Source organism: Mytilus galloprovincialis, chromosome 2 (genome assembly GCF_965363235.1).
Source record: "Mytilus galloprovincialis chromosome 2, xbMytGall1.hap1.1, whole genome shotgun sequence".
Classification (NCBI taxonomy): Eukaryota; Metazoa; Mollusca; class Bivalvia; order Mytilida; family Mytilidae; genus Mytilus; species Mytilus galloprovincialis.
Genome location: NC_134839.1, coordinates 67,766,723 through 67,788,230, shown reverse-complemented (window position 1 = coordinate 67,788,230; position 21,508 = coordinate 67,766,723). Strand labels below are relative to the sequence as shown.

General features: G+C 31.2%; 1 protein-coding gene across 1 annotated transcript; it reads left to right on the top strand.

Moving 5' to 3' along the window:
* Positions 1-6: 6 nt before the first annotated feature.
* LOC143064196 (EEIG family member 2-like) lies at positions 7-20,526 on the top strand. Its single transcript, XM_076236848.1, has 8 exons — positions 7-433; positions 6,808-6,928; positions 15,728-15,918; positions 17,034-17,173; positions 18,257-18,410; positions 18,852-18,900; positions 19,678-19,795; positions 20,288-20,526. Exons 1-8 carry the CDS (start codon positions 285-287, stop codon positions 20,338-20,340), a joined length of 975 nt encoding a protein of 324 aa, XP_076092963.1. The 5' UTR covers positions 7-284; the 3' UTR covers positions 20,341-20,526.
* Positions 20,527-21,508: the final 982 nt, after the last annotated feature.

Here is a 21,508-nt window from a genome sequence, read left to right as displayed (position 1 = left end):
AATATTAAAATCAAACAGGTTCCCGTTCAATCCGATTTACAATATTTACCAAAAAGATAAGGATTACATGAGTTTGTCCGGTTGAAACCACTTATATTGAGACCTTAAAAATACAGTTAACATTATCCATTATGTAATAGAATCTATATATCATAGAAAACATATGTATTGTTAAAGTTCAGGCAGATGTCACCGACATAGCAGCTGGGATGCTGACTAATTTGTATGATTGATTTCATATTTCTGTAGAAATTTGATCCCTGTAAAATGTGAATTGCTTTAAAATGATGTCCTTCATGACTAAAAAGAAGCGATTTAAGTTTCAAGTAGATTTCGGTTTACAAGAGTTATCATCAGTACCCTTTGTTAGTGGAATACTGTATGCTAAAGTGCGCTTAATTGATGGAGGAAGCTTTTTAACTCAATCTGAGAGGTAATTATGACAACCAATTTATAACAGTATTTGTAAGATATCCACACACAACACCAGAATGTCGTGAAATCTTTTTTTCTTTCATAACTCAAGTTCCAATCAGATGATCAAATTGTAGCAATTGTGGTTGGGCGTGTAGTGGAATTATTACCTGAATAACTAAGGTTCTTCTTGAATAGCTAAACTAATGTGGACACAACTTTGCAGTCTTTTGACGAAGGGGAAGTGTACACTTTGAAGCTTCAAGCTAAAGGTTTAATACCCCAACCATACATCTAATGGCTATTTGCCCTCCATCATGTGACATCACAAAGGTTCCAGAAATGTTTGCTGTCACAATAGAAAGTATCTGATGCAAGAATGGAAGAGTGGTTGTTGTACGATGTTAATAGTTCAAGCAGAGTAGATTTCCAAAAAGTGATGAGGTCAATATTTCACCATGATGACTTGAGTAGTTTCAGGCCTATTTTTCAGCAGTTTTCTTTGCATAGAGGGTTACTGTCTATCTTTTTTTTTTGTTTCATACTTATTTATTGTGTTTAGTTAAAATAGCTAAAGAATTCGGCTCAAAGCAGATAGCAACCTTATTAAATAGCTGTGAAGAGAGAGTTTTCCTCTGGGTTGAGGGCCTACAATTACATTAATTGTGATTTTGAGATAAAGACAAACAATTCAAATGTTGCTTCTTTTACTTGCATGTTTATTTGCTATGCATGCACATGTATTGACCTTTGCTATAATGGTATTGGCAGTTTTCCCCCAATTTAATTTAGTTGAAGTATATACATTGTACTTGTACATGCACAGTCAGAGCTCAGACATAAACAAGTCGATTTCTGTTTTTGACTTAAAGAAGTCAAAACATGTATTTATTATAAAAATGTGTTTTCAATTTTAGACTTATCTAAGTCACAAAATGACAGACTTGTTTAGGTCTATTTATGTTGATGAAAAAACTTAACTTGACTTGGTGGCCAAAGTACACCACCTATGACAGCAAAAACCTGTCTGAGTGTTCAGAAGGACTTGAGCTATCTATATTTAATTATCTAATTGAACATCCTTACTAAACACAGATGTTTTACCTCATTAAGTGTGGATCCAGGTGGTTGCATTGTAAGGTTAATTAACATGATTCCCCCATTTTTTAGCCTCTCATTCATATTTTTCTTTAGAAGACAAAGCATTGGCTTTCAATGTTGTCATTATTTGATTTAGATGCATGACCTTTTTATAAATATGCGTGGGTCTTGAAGTTGACCAATTTTGGTAACTTATCGACTTGTAGGAGTCGATATTTGCAACTTTTTGATTCTGGTCAATCATTTCTTGCTTAACAATATTTGACTTATAAAGGTCGTATTTTGTCTTGCATTAAAGGGAGACAAATCCTAAAACTTACCAATTTAGACCTCTATGAGTCAAAAGCAGATTCAGACCTATTTATGTCTGAGCTCTGACTGATGCATGTGTAAGTTTTAATAATAAAGTTGTTATAGTTTAAAACACAGTCTCCTTTAATTTCTAAGTCATTTTATATTGTGTACATACATGTCAGACTATGCGAAATACGTCGGACCGTCGGACAAATCCGGTGAATAATGGATCGGTCTGGTAAAATTTTGTTGAATTCCGGTCCGAATGTCCGGTGTTTTTTTTCATGGAACATTCTAGCAAAATTGCCAAACGATCTCAAATTCATTTTCATCTTTATTATTCACCACAGCGATGTTTATTTTGTTCAACCGCTAGCTTTATGCCGAACATCGACAACCAGTAATGTGTAAATCCGGGTAAAAACATATCTGACTGTCAAAAACAACAATGGATGCCATCATTGGCACAACCGGAAATGTAAATAAAACCGGATCAGATTCTGGGAACGGATAAGGATAATTCCGGGTTTGCCGATTTAAATACAATAAATGAATAAACATCCAAGCAGATCACAAAATTTAGCTATGAAATATAACCACAAGAATTGAAAACCAAAAGATATATGAAAAAGAAAGAAGAAACAGGAAATAATATTTTATACAGAAACTCTAGTAAATTATGTTTAGTTCACAAACATTGTCAAAATCCAATAAAATGGGACATTACTCTTCACTGAAATGCATTCAAGCAATTGTGCACAACTTTCATATCAATATCCCCTCTTGTTACATCATTTTGTTTTAATTTTTGCATTTCGGGGAGGAGTAGGGCACAACAAAGTCATATGTTTGTTGTTTTTTGTCGGATAATATACAATTAGATGTAAAAAAAAATTGGTCTGGTAAAATTTCATTCGGTCTGGTAAAGCTAGGATGCTTACCAGACCGAATGTCCTGTAAAAATAAAATTCATTCGCATAGTCTGACATGTATGATATCATATATATCATATACAACTGTATGTTATTTGATTGATTCCTTATAGGGTTTATTGGCCTTTAAAGTTGTACTCTGAAACTCTGATGGCAAATATATATGTTCAGTAAGACATACAAATACATGTACGTAAACAAATTGTCTGTTATACCCTTATACATGCATGTAGCCATTGTAGGGGTCATTACCCTGGAAAGACAATTTTATTTATTTTATTAAGTTTTTGAACATGTACAAATAATTCAACATGACTGAAACCATCAATTGATCCATTATAAGAGTTATTGCCCTTGAGAGATGTTTTTGACTGTTTTTGTGTCTTATCATACATGTACATTTGTTGTTCATGAAATTTTGACAAAAATTACTTCTTTAAATTGAAAGAGCTCAGATAATTTGTGAATAAGTGTTGTCACCTTTTGCCCCGCTCAAGTTGATGGGAAATTCATACTTGCAAGATATACATTATGTAGATATATTTGTGAGAAACTCTATAAACATTTATAAAAGTATTATCATGATTATGAACAAATTAGCTTTTTGGCCTTCGAGTTGAAGGCATTTTAATTTGTTCAATTGACTACAAAATACATATCCATTATAATACATGTATGTATGTTACAATTGTTGACAAGTGAAATGTTTACTTCCTATGATCAAAGTACAAATGCAGTGTTTTAATATTATATGAGTAATATACATTTGCATTTAAGTTAACACAAATACTGATTGTTTCAGTTTACGTCAGTAAATGTACATGTTTAATGTAACATCTCCTTGGTACATGCAACAGTATAAAGCACCCCCCATTTTGAGAATTTTCAATTATTCAAGAAATTGATATTTGTCAAATTATTTTCTCTAGGTTTTGTTTTTACTTTGAGCTAATATATGGTACAGGTGAGGTACATGTATATCATGTACGTGTATATACCGGTACTTTTATCTCCAAGTTGAGAAATTTACTACAAGTTAGCTCTCCATGAAACATAAATCCATGTTGCACAATAATTCTAAGTGGTTAACATGAAAATTAGATCATGAATATTGCAAATAGTTGTCCCATGTATTTTCTAATTTTCCTTATTTAAAAAATTATTCAATGTTTATTTTGGTTTTTAAATAATTTTACAAGCTACATGTACATTACCTGGAGGTCAGTATATTAATCATTGCTAATGACAGCTGAAACTTACCACACTCAATATAAAAATGTAGCAACTAATTTGTACAGTCAGGGGACTTACTTAAATGAGTGATTTTCTAAATCACTGATTCAAGTAACATTATTTCCATAAAGGTTGAAAGTAAGAGTTGTCTTTCTTTAATAATCACCTATTTAAGTAGTACAAAATAATCACTAGAAGAAGTAATTTAATTTTACTGTAGCTTTAAATATAGAATACTAATGATCCAGGGACTAATTATGTTTCTAAACTTATCAGAACCAACATCTGTGTTGCCTAGGATGACCAGGTCATTTCAGGTGATGACCTTGTACTGAATCTAGGATAATGACATAAAAATCACTTGTTTAAATATCATACCTCAATTTCCTTCCAAAGAATCACTTCTTTAAGTATCATTATTTTAATAACCCCCTCTAATTTCAACACCCCCAAACAGTGAAATTTTTATTGCGAACAGTAGAATTTTATTACATAATCTGAACGATGAAACCTTGAACTTTACAGGAAAAATACTCCAACTGCTGGGAAAAATCTGTTAAGAAAGTATCAGTTCATTATGTAAAGCCATTATTATAGCATTTTTTTCAACTAAAATAGAATTTGCAGCTAAATGATAGCATTAAAGGCATAAAACCTTGATACTTAAAAGAAACAAAAAATTCATTTTTTTTTTTCAATTTTACTAATGAAAAGATATATATGTTTTACACCGATGTGTTTAAAATTTTGGTAAAACTACAAAACACAATTTGTGACAAAACTTCAAAATTTGCTACTCAAATAAGTGATTTAAAAATCACTTATTTCAGTAAGTTCCCTGATGTACTTCTCTCTTTTCATTTCTGTTTTAATTATATATAAGATAATCTTGCTGTGGGAGACATAATAATCATTGTTTTTATGCCCTGCCAATAATTGTTACCTTTGACCGACCTCCCTTCTGTTCCATTTTCGTTTCCGCAATCATACTAAAGTTTTCTTGATCCAAATTTTATGAAACTCTTAAGCAATTCTACGAATTAAAACTTGCAGACAGAGTTCGAATTTAGGCTGTGAGTCACTTGCATGTACTGTTGTAAATTATGCCCTTTTATAACTTTTTTTTCGTTTCCATTCTAATTTTGTTTTTCTTATTCAAATTGTATGAAACTTGTATACACGTATGTATAAATATTTACACATGTATATAAAAACTTGATGCTAAGAACTAAAATTTCCATACAGAGTTTTAATATGGGCAGCGAGTCTAGAGTTAAAATGTTTGGCCCTTTATAACTTGAAAATTGCAATTTTTTTAAGTTCTGCACTCTAACTCATTTATAAAATTAGTTTGTCTTTTCCAAATTATTATGGAATTCATTATACACATTGCCTAGAACCACAACACATATACAGACAGAGGTCGAATTTGGGCTGTTGGTCTTTTGCTGTTGTAGAGTTGTGTCCCTTTTTATTTTGAAAAATTGCATAGCTTGAGCAAGGGCATTCGTGTCCTCTGGCACATTCTTATTTTATTTATTTTTTACAATTCTGTCAGTAGAAGATTTGATAGAATAAGAAGAATAAGAATTTTTTATTATTCCAATCAAGGGCCCTTGATGGGCAGCATAACATGTACACATAACACAATACATCATGATTTGTAACAGAAAAACATTGTTATAAACTAAAATGAAACATTTCAGTTCAGACAGATGTTATTATCTTCATTATATAAAATCATATACATTTAATTCCAGGCAGGATCAGAACCATAAAACCATTACAATAGACGATAGAAGATAAAACATGTTTATTTACAATATTTTACCTATCAAATTTTTATCAATACTATATGTTTATGAAGTAAGATAAGTGTGTTTATTTAAACTGTGAATGGCACAGTGATAACATTCTTGTAATTTGATTAATTGATGCATAAGCCATAATCTAAAACATGTAATGGGTAACAAGGATAAATATTATGGTCCGATACATTAGTAACAGCTTAATCATAATATGTAGGCCAGCATAGGGAATAAGTGGACCAGCAGTTACGTAGATAAGCACAGGGGATAAGTTGGCTAGCAGTATGGGACGTTTTAAGCTTTGCACCTGCATGTTTTTTTTATCGCTCAGAGAATCAGATTATGTCAATAATTTATCAGTCAGGGGTACTGCTTTAAACAAGTGATTTCAGAATCACTTCATTGAGTGATTTTGGCTGTGGAATATTAAAAATATTAAAAGTTTCTCAAAATATGTAAAATCAATGTAATTAGCTTTTGAAGATCAAAGGAAACACTAAAATTACTTAAATAGGTGATCACTGAATATAAAAAATCACTGAAATAGGTCATTGTAGGTGATAACGTAATACCCCTGACTGATTTATAAAAGTGAAGTAGCCTTCATCTTATATCAATGCATTATATTAGTATTGAGGTAATTAGTAATAGTTATCTACATTAAAAACCTTATCGCATTAAAAAAAATCACAAGAATTACTCTGCCAAGTTTTAACAGTCTCATGTACATCTATTCATTATTTATATTCATCTTTAACTTGTAAAAATGTGGAGAAAGGATCAATGAGACAGCAACACAAAAAAGCAAAATCTAAATTATCTCCCTTATTTATGCAGTAATTATATATAAAGGTCAAATTTTTAAAGTTTTTAATTAAATCTTAAAGCATACAGTACTTAACAATTTCTGTTAAATCTTGCATCATGATACATGGAAATGTATGTACTTACAATGATGTGAGAGGTTCTGGCAACTTCTGTGGAAAACCTTTTTGTAATTATATAAAATTTATTTATATTTGCAGGGAAGAAGTTAACAACCATAGTGTATTATGGAAATCCAAATTTAATTTCCAGTGTAAAATTACAGCCAATGCCAACACAGGGTATTTAGACCCATGTATGTGTAGAATATCTGTTAGAAGGGTAGGTAATACATAAACAGAACAATGATGCATTTAAAATTGGTGTTGACTACTGTGGGTTCATTTATTTTTGTGGGTACCAATTTTCGTGGTTTGAGGAAAACTTATATACATTTATTCATGGATATTTAATTTCGTGGTTTTGGCAAAGTGTACACTAATTCCCTTAGAAAATGTGTAATCCGTTGATCATTTGAATATGTGGTTCTCCTGTACCCACTGAATCCACGAAAAATTGGTATCCATATTCTATCCAACGAATATTAATGAATCCACAGTATGTGTACTTTTATGCCTATTCAAACATAACTGACATTGTTTACTTTTTAATGGAAGTACTGATCTATAGCTATTGAAACTTCTAAATTCCATATACATGTATATGCATTAGGTCATTTCCTTAATCATGTTAATCCAATGATAGAGATAATATCTATTGTTATAGCTATAGTTTGTTAAGGATGCATTCTAAGCATGCTATTCTGGTCATTTTGAATGGAGGGAAATTTTGGGACTTTTACAGCTTATTTGACAGTTTGGGTTTGGTTATTGTTAAAGGCTGTATGGTAACCTATAGTTGTTCATCTCTGCGTCATTTGGTCTTTGGTTGATACATGTGTCATTGGCAATCATACAGCATTTCTTTATTTCTACATGGCAGTATACTTACATGTATACCCAATTCTGTACATAAATGTACCATACAGTGTTGGTTGACCCGCTTTTGATGTACCTCCTTTTTGTCAAGAGCTACTTTGGTAAAATACTTGAGTAGTATATCGGAAACCTAAAACCTCATTCATTTCAAGTATGCCGTATATTACATGTATGTTATGATAAGACATACTTAATTGCCATTCATGAATATCTTATATAGCCAATATATTCAATTATATATAGAGTACCATGGGACATCTAAAAATATCTGGTAATTGAATGATAAAAACTATTTTTGTAATACGTACAACACAAAGATCATAGAATGTCAATTAAATCTACATAATTGATATGTAAGCTGGTAGGGAGAACAGTATTAACATGTAAATAAAGGACCTTTGACCAATATGTTTCCTGATTAGGAAATGTTAAATCTGTCTTTGTTGTTAGCAGAGCCTTCTTTCTTATTTTCTTTACCATTTATTTGCATATATGCATGAAGATTTGTGCTGTTCACTTGTACATGTATCTGTGTATTAGTTTGAATCTTTTATTTTTAAGTTCTTAAGTGCTAAATGTTATCTATATCTTTATTCTGATATATAGATGTAAGATAGCCACTATTTCTGAATAAAATTATTAATACATATACCATTATTGTTGACAAAGTGCAAAAAAAGATATTGTTTCAAGTTTGTGAATTTTCCGGTATACATGTGTGACTGTGTGTAGCAATCATGAATACTGTGGATTCATTTATTTTCGTGGGTATCAATTTTCGTGTATTGCTGAAAACTTGCATATTCATGGATATTTGATTTCGTGGTTTTGCCAATCTCTGTAAACAAAACCTTTTGAAATTATAAATTCGTTGAAGATTTGAATTCATGGTTCACTTGTTCCCATGAAACCCATGAAAATTGGTATCCAACAAATAATAATGAATCCACAGTAATAAAAAGGGTTGAAATGTGCCAACTCTTTGGACTGTACACCTCTGACAATATACGATTTGTTTTCCTGTCTGCCACAGTCGCATCCACCCTTAAGCTCATGCCTACTGTGTTTCTACATTAGCAGCTAGCTTCTGGAATGAATCTATGTAAACAAGTTTAGTTTTTCAAATATGGCTGTATTTTGAAGAAATATCCCTTCCAATAATTAGATAAAAAAAAAATACCATGGATGTCTACAGATAGATTAAGTTAGTATTGTATTACATGTACATGCATGTATTGTGTATTATACAGTTAGAACTGATTCTATTGTTCTTGGTTAAATTATTCAATTCCATCTATAAATATTTGTACATATGTACTTCAAATGAGGACTTTTTTTTTCTTTTTTTCTTAAGTTTATAAAATTGATTTATTTAAACATACATGTACCTCAAAATAAAGGTCAGGAAACCATCATATTTATCATGTTTATCAGTCATTACTGATTTAAAAATACATTTGATTGAATTGATTTTTTTTCTAATCATCATCATGATCTTGTTTTTTAATCTTGTTTTTTTTTTAAATCTTGTTTATATGTCATCTAATAATTACATGTAGATGAAAGTGGCAAAACATAGCATTCATCAATATGATCAATGTAGGATGTATGATATCAGTAAGTAGAAGATTAGGGGTGATAATAATGATCAAATAATAAAATATGTCAAAATTATATATAATTTGATTTAATTCAACATGTTCAAAGAGAAAAAAAGAAACAATTACACTTAATTGAAATAATTTGATTATTAGGGCAACACAACAAATGTTGCAGCTGATAATTATCCCTTTTTATACGACCGCAAAAATTGAAAATTTTTTGGTCGTATATTGGTATCACGTTGTCGTCCGTATACTTTTAGTTTTTGCACCCTAACTTTAGTAAAAGTGAATAGAAATCTATGAAATTTAAAACAAGGTTTATGACCACAAAAGGAAGGTTGGGATTGATTTTGGGAGTTGAGGTTCCAACAGTTTAGGAATTAGGGGCCAAAAAGGGGCCCAAATAAGCATTATTTTTGGTTTTCGCACCATAACTTTAGTATAAGTAAATAGAAATCTTATGAAATTTAAACACAATGTTTATGACCAAAAAAGGAAGGTTGTGTTTGATTTTGGGAGTTTTGGTCCTAACAGTTTAGGAATAAGGGGCCCAAAGGGTCCTAAATTGAACTTTGTTTGATTTCATCAAAAATTGAATAATTGGGGTTCTTTGATATGCCGAATCTAACTGTGTATGTAGATTCTTAATTTTTGGTCCCGTTTTCAAATTGGTCTACATTAAGGTCCAAAGGGTCCAAAATTAAACTTAGTTTGATTTTAACAAAAATTGAATCCTTGGGGTTCTTTGATATGCTGAATCTAAAAATGTACTTAGAATTTTGATTATTGGCCCAGTTTTCAAGTTGGTCCAAATCGGGGTCCAAAATTAAACTTTGTTTGATTTCATCAAAAATTGAATAATTGGGGTTCTTTGATATGCCAAATCTAACTGTGTATGTAGATTCTTAATTTTTGGTCCCGTTTTCAAATTGGTCTACATTAAAGTCCAAAGGGTCCAAAATTAAACTAAGTTTGAATTTAACAAAAATTGAATTCTTGGGCTTCTTTGATATGCTGAATCTAAACATATACTTAGATTTTTGATTATTGGCCCAGTTTTCAATTTGGTTCAAATCAGGATCCAAAATTATTATATTAAGTATTGTGCAATAGCAAGAAATTTTCAATTGCACAGTATTCAGCAATAGCAAGAAATCTTCAATTGCACAGTATTGTGCAATAGCAAGAAATTTTCAACTGCACAGTATTGTGCAATAGTAAGAAATCTTCAATTGCACAGTATTGTGCAATAGCAAATATTTTCAATTGCACAGTATTGCGCAATAGCAAGAAATATCTAATTGCACAATATTGTGCAATAGCAAGAAATTTTCAATTGGAGTTATCTTTCTTTGTCCAGAATAGTAGTTGAGTCAACTTAAATCATTGGTTTATACACACTTTTACTTTCAACTGATAAATTAAAACAATCTTTACCATTCAGTGATAACAAGCACTTTATTTTACATTTTAATATTTTATGATATATTTAAATGAGTAGTAATGGTTGCAAACTCCATTAGAAATTTGAATTGAGATCAGTTTTGGGAAAAGGGAAAGGGGGAAGTGAAATAAAAATGGGGGGGGGGGGGTGTTAAACATATACTTAGATTTTTGATTATTGGCCCAGTTTTCAATTTGGTTCAAATCAGGATCCAAAATTATTATATTAAGTATTGTGCAATAGCAAGAAATTTTCAATTGCACAGTATTCAGCAATAGCAAGAAATCTTCAATTGCACAGTATTGTGCAATAGCAAGAAATTTTCAACTGCACAGTATTGTGCAATAGTAAGAAATCTTCAATTGCACAGTATTGTGCAATAGCAAATATTTTCAATTGCACAGTATTGCGCAATAGCAAGAAATATCTAATTGCACAATATTGTGCAATAGCAAGAAATTTTCAATTGGAGTTATCTTTCTTTGTCCAGAATAGTAGTTGAGTCAACTTAAATCATTGGTTTATACACACTTTTACTTTCAACTGATAAATTAAAACAATCTTTACCATTCAGTGATAACAAGCACTTTATTTTACATTTTAATATTTTATGATATATTTAAATGAGTAGTAATGGTTGCAAACTCCATTAGAAATTTGAATTGAGATCAGTTTTGGGAAAAGGGAAAGGGGGAAGTGAAATAAAAATGGGGGGGGGGGGGTTAAATTTTTCTGATTTCAGATTTCATAAATAAAAAGAAAATTTCTTCAAACATTTTTTTGAGAGGATTAATATTCAACAGCATAGTGAATTGCTCAAAGGCAAAAAAATATTTTAAGTTCATTAGACCACATTCATTCTGTGTCAGAAACCTATGCTGTGTCAACTATTTAATCACAATCCAAATTTAGAGCTGAATCCAGCTTGAATTGTTGTGTCCATACTTGCCCCAACCGTTTAGGGTTCAACCTCTGCGGTCGTATAAAGCTGCACCCTGCGGAGCATCTGGTTCTTTATTGATTCCTTCATATTTATATTGGAATGGTGTTTGTTGCTTTGGCTTTTTTATTTTGTTTTATTTAGGAAGTATATACATTTTTTTAAAAGAGGTAACCAAAATTTTATAATTTACACACCTAAATTTAAGGGCTACTATTATCATGGTTATTGCAAAAACATTCAGAACATCCTAATTACCAATACATTTGTGTTCCATTATATTCTTTTTAAACATGTAAATCAATAATAAACCTTGATAATCAATCAATTCAGATTCACTGTAACGAATAGACGGATGTTAATATTTTTTTAATTTTCCATGCGTTTCCATCAGATCTGTTTATTAACTTTTTTACATCAGTTGTTTAATGACTTGGTTTATTTTTTTTTTTGCTTTCAGAATCAATAAACAAAATCTATCTTCCATTACATGTTTGTTTACCTTTTCTTTCATCAAAGTTTTTCCCCAGTACTTACGCTGTTCAGTTGCTGAAACTTTAATAAGAGATCTTGTGGTTAATGTCGCTGCATACAGAAAAGCTGTCGACCAAATAGAGTAAGAGAGGACAATACTTCAAAAGCTGTACATTCTGAAGTTTCCAATAATTTTATAAGAAAGTCCATGTACATGTACACTTGTTTTGTAGTAAAACTTAAGCTTAGTCATTCAAGTATATAAAACATAATTAAAATTTTTATAAATTTTAATTTTAATAAGTATTATGACTTTTGTGTTAAGCCAAAGTTAATTGCATGTGATGATTACTATGGATACTGTCACGAGTCCATCATTTTATTTTACAGCTGTTTTTGTTGTCACACTTTTGGTAATTATCAACTCCTCTTAGAGATAGACAGAAACATACTAACATCTACCGGTACTTTTTAACTTACAACAACTCTTCTACAGCAAATGATGTTATTCACTCCTGTTTCATTTGAAATCACATTGAATTACTTTTACATTAAATACAGGCTTTTTGTTTAGTTCACAGGGTTAAGCATTTTCCAAACTTCTAGATAAAACAAAAACTGTGAAAACTGACTACAGGAAATGTTGTACTACACAAGGCTCAAGATATTGGGCAGTTAGTGTAAACATGGTAAAGGAAGTAGCTTTTCTGTCTTATATAACTTTTCTTGACCACTATTACATGGGTTCTAATAGTGGCTTTGTCATCAATATTGCAAGTTGTTATGAAGACAATTTCAGATTCTTTAAGAAAGGAATTGAAATTTTGACTATAAAGTAGACTGAATGTATGTTATATAATTATTTCAAAGAAAACATAAAAATTGTAATTTGCTTTCCATGGATCAAACGTAATTAACTAACATGACTAAAACCTGTATTACAACATTAACAAACCCATGCTAATCTCAGCTGACAGTGAAACATTGAAGACAAAAGGGGGGAAAATCTGTATTCAACATTAACAAACCCATGCTAATCTCAGCTGACAGTGAAACATTGAAGACAAAAGGGGGGAAAATCTGTATTCAACATTAACAAACCCATGCTAATCTCAGCTGACAGTGAAACATTGAAGACAAAAGGGGGGAAAATCTGTATTCAACATTAACAAACCCATGCTAATCTCAGCTGACAGTGAAACATTGAAGACAAAAGGGGGGAAAATCTGTATTCAACATTAACAAACCCATGCTAATCTCAGCTGACAGTGAAACATTGAAGACAAAAGGGGGAAAATCTGTATTCAACATTAACAAACCCATGCTAATCTCAGCTGACAGTGAAACATTGAAGACAAAAGGGGGGAAAATCTGTATTCAACATTAACAAACCCATGCTAATCTCAGCTGACAGTGAAACATTGAAGACAAAAGGGGGAAAATCTGTATTCAACATTAACAAACCCATGCTAATCTCAGCTGACAGTGAAACATTGAAGACAAAAGGGGGAAAATCTGTATTCAACATTAACAAACCCATGCTAATCTCAGCTGACAGTGAAACATTGAAGACAAAAGGGGGGAAAATCTGTATTCAACATTAACAAACCCATGCTAATCTCAGCTGACAGTGAAACATTGAAGACAAAAGGGGGGAAAATCTGTATTCAACATTAACAAACCCATGCTAATCTCAGCTGACAGTGAAACATTGAAGACAAAAGGGGGGAAAATCTGTATTCAACATTAACAAACCCATGCTAATCTCAGCTGACAGTGAAACATTGAAGACAAAAGGGGGAAAATCTGTATTCAACATTAACAAACCCATGCTAATCTCAGCTGACAGTGAAACATTGAAGACAAAAGGGGGGAAAATCTGTATTCAACATTAACAAACCCATGCTAATCTCAGCTGACAGTGAAACATTGAAGACAAAAGGGGGGAAAATCTGTATTCAACATTAACAAACCCATGCTAATCTCAGCTGACAGTGAAACATTGAAGACAAAAGGGGGAAAATCTGTATTCAACATTAACAAACCCATGCTAATCTCAGCTGACAGTGAAACATTGAAGACAAAAGGGGGAAAATCTGTATTCAACATTAACAAACCCATGCTAATCTCAGCTGACAGTGAAACATTGAAGACAAAAGGGGGGAAAATCTGTATTCAACATTAACAAACCCATGCTAATCTCAGCTGACAGTGAAACATTGAAGACAAAAGGGGGGAAAATCTGTATTCAACATTAACAAACCCATGCTAATCTCAGCTGACAGTGAAACATTGAAGACAAAAGGGGGGAAAATCTGTATTCAACATTAACAAACCCATGCTAATCTCAGCTGACAGTGAAACATTGAAGACAAAAGGGGGGAAAATCTGTATTCAACATTAACAAACCCATGCTAATCTCAGCTGACAGTGAAACATTGAAGACAAAAGGGGGGAAAATCTGTATTCAACATTAACAAACCCATGCTAATCTCAGCTGACAGTGAAACATTGAAGACAAAAGGGGGAAAATCTGTATTCAACATTAACAAACCCATGCTAATCTCAGCTGACAGTGAAACATTGAAGACAAAAGGGGGGGAAATCTGTATTCAACATTAACAAACCCATGCTAATCTCAGCTGACAGTGAAACATTGAAGACAAAAGGGGGGAAAATCTGTATTCAACATTAACAAACCCATGCTAATCTCAGCTGACAGTGAAACATTGAAGACAAAAGGGGGAAAATCTGTATTCAACATTAACAAACCCATGCTAATCTCAGCTGACAGTGAAACATTGAAGACAAAAGGGGGAAAATCTGTATTCAACATTAACAAACCCATGCTAATCTCAGCTGACAGTGAAACATTGAAGACAAAAGGGGGGAAAATCTGTATTCAACATTAACAAACCCATGCTAATCTCAGCTGACAGTGAAACATTGAAGACAAAAGGGGGGAAAATCTGTATTCAACATTAACAAACCCATGCTAATCTCAGCTGACAGTGAAACATTGAAGACAAAAGGGGGGAAAATCTGTATTCAACATTAACAAACCCATGCTAATCTCAGCTGACAGTGAAACATTGAAGACAAAAGGGGGGAAAATCTGTATTCAACATTCAATAATTTAATGATTACCCTAGTTAGAAATATATGAATCATATGTTTATGCTAATCACTTATGTCAATTCAACAATTTAAGTTGCAGAACTACAATGTTTTTAGTTTTTTTATGAAAAAAACAATGAATATCTTAAACAACTGAGATGTTATTTGTTCAGTACAAAAAATAATTAAATATAATGTAGGATGCAGATAGCAAGGTATATCATTGTTACAACCAAACAATGGAGCCACAAGCATACAAGCACATTTCTGTTTAGCCTCACCACTTCTCCTGATCAGATTTAAAAAAAATAGTTACTTCTACCTATCATTCTGAAGTAGGGTGAGCCCTGATTCACCACTGGATACATATATTTGAAATAGTTCTTTATAGAATCTTATACTTGTGTTCTAACAAGCAGTTTAAATATGGATTAAAAAAGAGCCACACACTTGTATTTAAACATAACTGTGACAATGCATATGGTTATACAGTATTGTAATTGTATTTCCTTATTCACACATATATTTGGGATGTAAAAGTTGATGTTTCCTTTTTACTTACAGGAACTCAAAGGAGGGAAAGCATCTCATAAATTAGGTTTTGTAGATATAAATCTATCTGAGTTTGCTGGATCAGGGAAACAGTCACGGAAATTCTTGTTGGAAGGTTATGACACCAAACATCGACAAGACAACTCTACTGTGGAAATAATGATAGATATGAGATTGGTATCAGGAGATCCAATATATAAAGTGTAAGTATTGCCATGAATAAGGTAAATGATAGATATGACATTGGTATCAGGAGATCTAATATATAAAGTGTAAATATTGCCATGAATAAGGTAAAGGATAGATATGAGATTGGTATCAGGAGATTCAATAAATAAAGTGTAAATATTGCAATGATTAAGGTAAATGATAGATATGAGATTGATATCAGGAGATTCAATATATAAAGTGTAAGTATTGCCATGAATAAGGTAAATGATAGATATGAGATTGGTATCAGGAGATTCAATATATAAAGTGTAAATATTGCAATGAATAAGGTAAATGATAGATATGAGATTGGTATCAGGAGATTCAATAAATAAAGTGTAAATATTGCAAAGAATAAGGTAAATGATAGATATGAGATTGGTATCAGGAGATCCAATATATAAAGTGTAAGTATTGCAATGAATAAGGTAAATGATAGATATGAGATTGGTATCAGGAGATTCAATATATAAAGTGTAAATATTGCAATGAATAAGGTAAATGATAGATATGAGATTGGTATCAGGAGATTCAATAAATAAAGTGTAAATATTGCAATGAATAAGGTAAATGATAGATATGACATTGATATCAGGAGATTCAATATATAAAGTGTAAATATTGCCATGAATAAGGTAAATGATAGATATGAGATTGGTATCAGGAGATCCAATATATAAAGTGTAAGTATTGCAATGAATAAGGTAAATGATAGATATGACATTGGTATCAGGAGATCCAATATATAAAGTGTAAATATTGCAATGAATAAGGTAAATGATAGATATGAGATTGGTATCAGGAGATCCAATATATAAAGTGTAACGAAATATTGTATAAAAATGAATTTAATCAGAGGCATGCAAGTTGAAATTAAACACAAGAGCAAAAATAAATATATACAATAAAATACATGGCAGTCAAAATTAAAAAAAAAAGATGTATTGCTTCTAAAATCTTTAAAAACAACGAAAAATAGACCTATATATATATTTGAATGAATAGTATGTCAAAATGATACAAAAAATATTCAATATTAAAATGTTTAACTGCAATTTGTAAAAGTATGTGAGAGGTATTTTTTAACAACATATTATTAACATTTCAGTCCTACAAAACCACACACCGTGCCAGGGGATGTAACTGCAGCAGATTACCCTGAACCACACCCGGCAGGACCTCTAGATGATCATAGTGAATCCTCTAGTGGGTTTGGAAGTCTAACACGCAAAGAAAAGACAACTACAGGTATCTACACCTTTGGAAGTCTGTTTGTCTGTCCATTAGAATATATATGCCTTATTGGGGTTTTGGTTTAGACTTTAAGGCTCACTGATCATGGAAATGTGCACTTTTGAGTGGACATGGTGTCCTGTACATGAGGGCATATATTCTTGTTTTCGAAAGATTTTACAATATATTTTATCCTTTTAATGCTCCTGCTTGTATGAATATTTCTACTTTGACACTTCAGGGAAGCAGTTAGTGAGATTTAAAAACAAAATTATTTTAGGCAGTTGTACTAATAGAAACAATTGGACAATTAACATAACTTCTACTTTACTTTAAAGTATCACCCTATCAGAAAATCTTATAAAACATTTGTAATGGGAAATTGCCATCCTATAGAGTTTTCTCCTATTACATGGGAAATAATCCAGCTTGAACCATTTCTTTTTTATATGCAGAGTTGGTGTGATACATAAGTGTATATAATACAGAAATGATTTCTCATTTATTTTTCCTTAACATTTTGATGCACTATCAAGATATACCTTCACGTCTTACTTTTCACAACATTTCCATTTGATTTTGTCCTGTTTGAGGTATAAAACATAAATTTTCATATTTCCATACTTTGCTGGAATAAAAAGTTTTAAAACTTTTGGTGTTAAATCATATGCAATAAATGTTGATCAAAAGCCTCAGACAGCATTCCTGCTTAGATGAGAGATGTACAATGTATACAAAACAAGAAAGTGATTTTTTAAAACATGAATGACATGTAAACCAACTGATTTTTCCAGAGCAATTTTTTTCTAGAAGAAAAATAACGTGAATATAAATCACCTTGAATTCATAAAACTTAGATCTTTTCTTTTTAACTACATTGAATACATTTGAAAATTGTTGAAATTAAATAGCTGTGATGTGGACTAAAAGGGGCAATAAAGTATCAAGTTGGTTTACAGTATACTGTTAAAGCTTGTGATGGTAAGAGCAATTTAGAGCATTGGAGAAAATAAACCATGCAAATTAAAAAAAAGACACTACAATGGTTTAGCTTCCTTGACTTGACATTTTAAAACAATTCTTGCTTTACTTTTTCAGACAATTTAGAATTAGAGCATGGTCCAGAACTAATTAAAGGCCATTCTCGGAATGATAGCTATGCAAGTCAGCATTCTCGTGGGTCAACAGGGTATTCCTCACAACAGCATAGTAGACAGTCAAGTATAGGAAATGATAATCCTACACATACTAGGTAATGAACATATTTAGGCTATTGAAAAACTAATGTTATTTTACAAAAATGAACACACATTTATTCAAGTTATAAAAAAAATGTTATACCTAATAACTAACATATGTAGTTTAAAAAAATAATGTCAGTCTCCAAACAAAATGGAAAAGCTATGATAGGAATGTTTAAATATTCGTTTAGTTTGAATGAAAGAAAAATGAAAATAGGAAGAAAAAAAATTTGTTGCTTAGTAATGATGTTCCTCTTTGAAGACAAGTGACATATATTTTTTATGTAGTTTCTTGCTTGCTTACAACCTGGAAGTGCAGAAGAGATATTTTTGTTTCCATCCTTAAACCAGATTTATTCTTTTTTGTGTTGCTAGATCTTCAATGTACTCCTTGATGTATGTTGTGATACTAAATTGTTATTTGAACTTGTATATTTAATTTATATTAACAGAAGTCCCAGTGCTGGTTCAGCTCTACAGTATGATCTCAAGAGGGGAAAGGTATTGGATTTGTTTGTTATTGTTTTGGTGATGTTTGTCACAATTACCTGATTACAGCTAAAAATAAATGGAAATTATTTTAAACAGGATTTCCCTGACCTTGACCATGTTGACATCTTTAATCGATTTGAAGTTTTAAGAATACATGTATCAAGAAAAACTTAAATTTCCTCATATTTTCCAGTTATAATCAAATAAGTAAATAAGACATTTCAACTTGTCTACCATTGTAGATTGATTTCCTCCAAAGACTTGAATCTCTTAAGGAGAGAAACTTGTACAAATTATTATCAGAAATGATCAATCAAAAACCTGAAGGGGAGACAACACCATGACCTTTGAAAAAACCTTAAAGGGGAGACAACACCATGACCTTTGAAAAAACCTGAAGGGGAGACAACACCATGACCTTAGAAAAAAAACCCAACATAAAACAAAGAACAGTTTATGGATCACTTCACAGATATATATCTGATAATGCTCAATACAATTACTGGTAGCCTAAAATCAACAAAACTGGAAACGATAAGGGATCATTATGCTCAAAACTCCTTTTAGTATAATAAAGTTTTCCAGATATGTTCTAAATAATACAACACTCCTTCTCCATCAGTCTATGTGATGTGTTAACTGCATATTCTATGCCAATATCTTTATAAAGAGACATGCTAGAAAGAAGTAATAGTAAGAGGATTTATAATGTACGGTAATATAAATTATTATAAAGGAATAAAGACTATACTTTAAGTATAACTTTAAAACATATGAATATTGTAGGTAAAGGATGATTCTATTAAAGTAAAGTTGAGAGTTGACGATACAAGGGTAGATGCAGAAGATCTAGTGAATGAACTTCTTAGTTCTGCTGATTTTGGTTTAAAAGATCCAAGTGAATGTAAGTTCTAAAGAATTACTATATAGATAAGTTTTATATTTCACTACATATTTTGTTCTTGTGACCATGCAAAATGACCATATTAGCTGAAACACTAGATATATGCACCTAGTTTACCTCTACAAAATGTGAAATCATATTGTTTCCTTTGACAAAAATAAACTGAATCATTCCTTCTAATGTCTGTATTCCAATCATCTAAAGTAGCTGTTTTGTCTTTAATGTTACCCGCCAGCAAAGCAGGCCATCAATTCTATAAATACAATTAATTGTGTAAATTGTTTTTTATCACAAACAAAAATCGGTTTTAATGCCCCACCCTAGTCAATGGGTGCATTAATTGTTACCCTTTCACTGTTTTTCAAGTTATGTCCAGTTATTTTGGGACAAATTGCAGAACTTATGGTATATTTAAAAGTTGTGGCATCTGTGTCTCATGGATACATTCTTCATTTATTTTCTGATATGTTTACTTGTTTTTTCTGATTTCAGCTTCAGGGTTAGTACTTATAGTTGACAAAGATGGAACTACAGCACTTCGATAACAACAAAGACCTATTATGTTAAAACTTTGTCTCATAGAAATAATTGTGTTATATTAAACCAGTATCATACATGTCATATATTCCAATGTAACATCAACAAATTCTATATATCGGAACCATCAATTACTTGCCATTACTACAGTGACAATTTTCTCATCTGTAACATCACAGACTTCATACAAAAAAGGATATAAAAAATTATAGGAAAAAAATGAGGACTAATATTTTGTTTGTCCATACTTCTTGTCAAAATTACTGACAGAAAATTAGATTGATGTACAGACACTTTTGTAACAACATATATGTTTATATTAAATGCATGGGCTGTAACATTTTGAGAAAATAATGGACATTTTTCTTTTGAATATAAAATCGTTTATTCTATCATAGTAACAAATCTAACTTTGTAGATATGTGATATAAATAATATTGCTACTTACGACAAGACCTTTTAACAGATGCCAGTTAACTCTTACTTGTCTCATTTACTTATCATGACATTTGTATTAGTTTATTTACATTATTTAACCATGAAACACCAAGAAAATCTCACATTTTGTTGAGAAATGTATTTAAAAATCTGATCATGTCCCAAGACACCAATATTTCATTCTATAGGGCTTTGGTACTGTTTTGTGAGATTAATTCTAGTATGAGGTTTTACACTTAGTGGTATAGTTTGGAGTACATGATAGAACTCACCATTTAATGACAACCTTGTAATGGCAATTTTTTATTTTAAAGGCATTTATATGATGATAATAGAGTATTACTGTCTGAAATAGCAATTAAAAGATATCCATACTGATTAAAATTTTAAAACAAACTTATTTAATTCAGCTAGCCTGTAGGCACATTGTAAGCTTTTGCCCTCTGACATCTCTGAAGCTACATGGGCCAATTAGAATAAACTAGGCAATATTCAATTAATGTTTATGGTATTTAGATTTTGAAAAAAAATAAAAGTTTCATGAAAATTAAGTAGCACTTAAAATAAAATACTTGATTCTCTTTTAGAACTATTTCTCAAGACCCAGCCACAGGTCACTTACTTCAGATAATATTGTGACCAGTTAGGAGGGGTTCAAGTTTTAAAACTATAGGTTTTACTACCATCTTCATGCATGTAATAGAATTTGTCAGTGACTTATTAGTTTACATTTAGACA

Excerpts from the sequence above, each read along its gene's own strand:
- LOC143064196 (XM_076236848.1), top strand. The coding sequence starts at position 285 with ATGATGTCCTTCATGACTAAAAAGAAGCGATTTAAGTTTCAAGTAGAT. Across the intron at positions 434-6,807 it reads TTTTTAACTCAATCTGAGAG|GGAAGAAGTTAACAACCATA; the intron begins GTAATTATGACA and ends TTATATTTGCAG. Across the intron at positions 6,929-15,727 it reads GTAGAATATCTGTTAGAAGG|GAACTCAAAGGAGGGAAAGC; the intron begins GTAGGTAATACA and ends TTTTACTTACAG.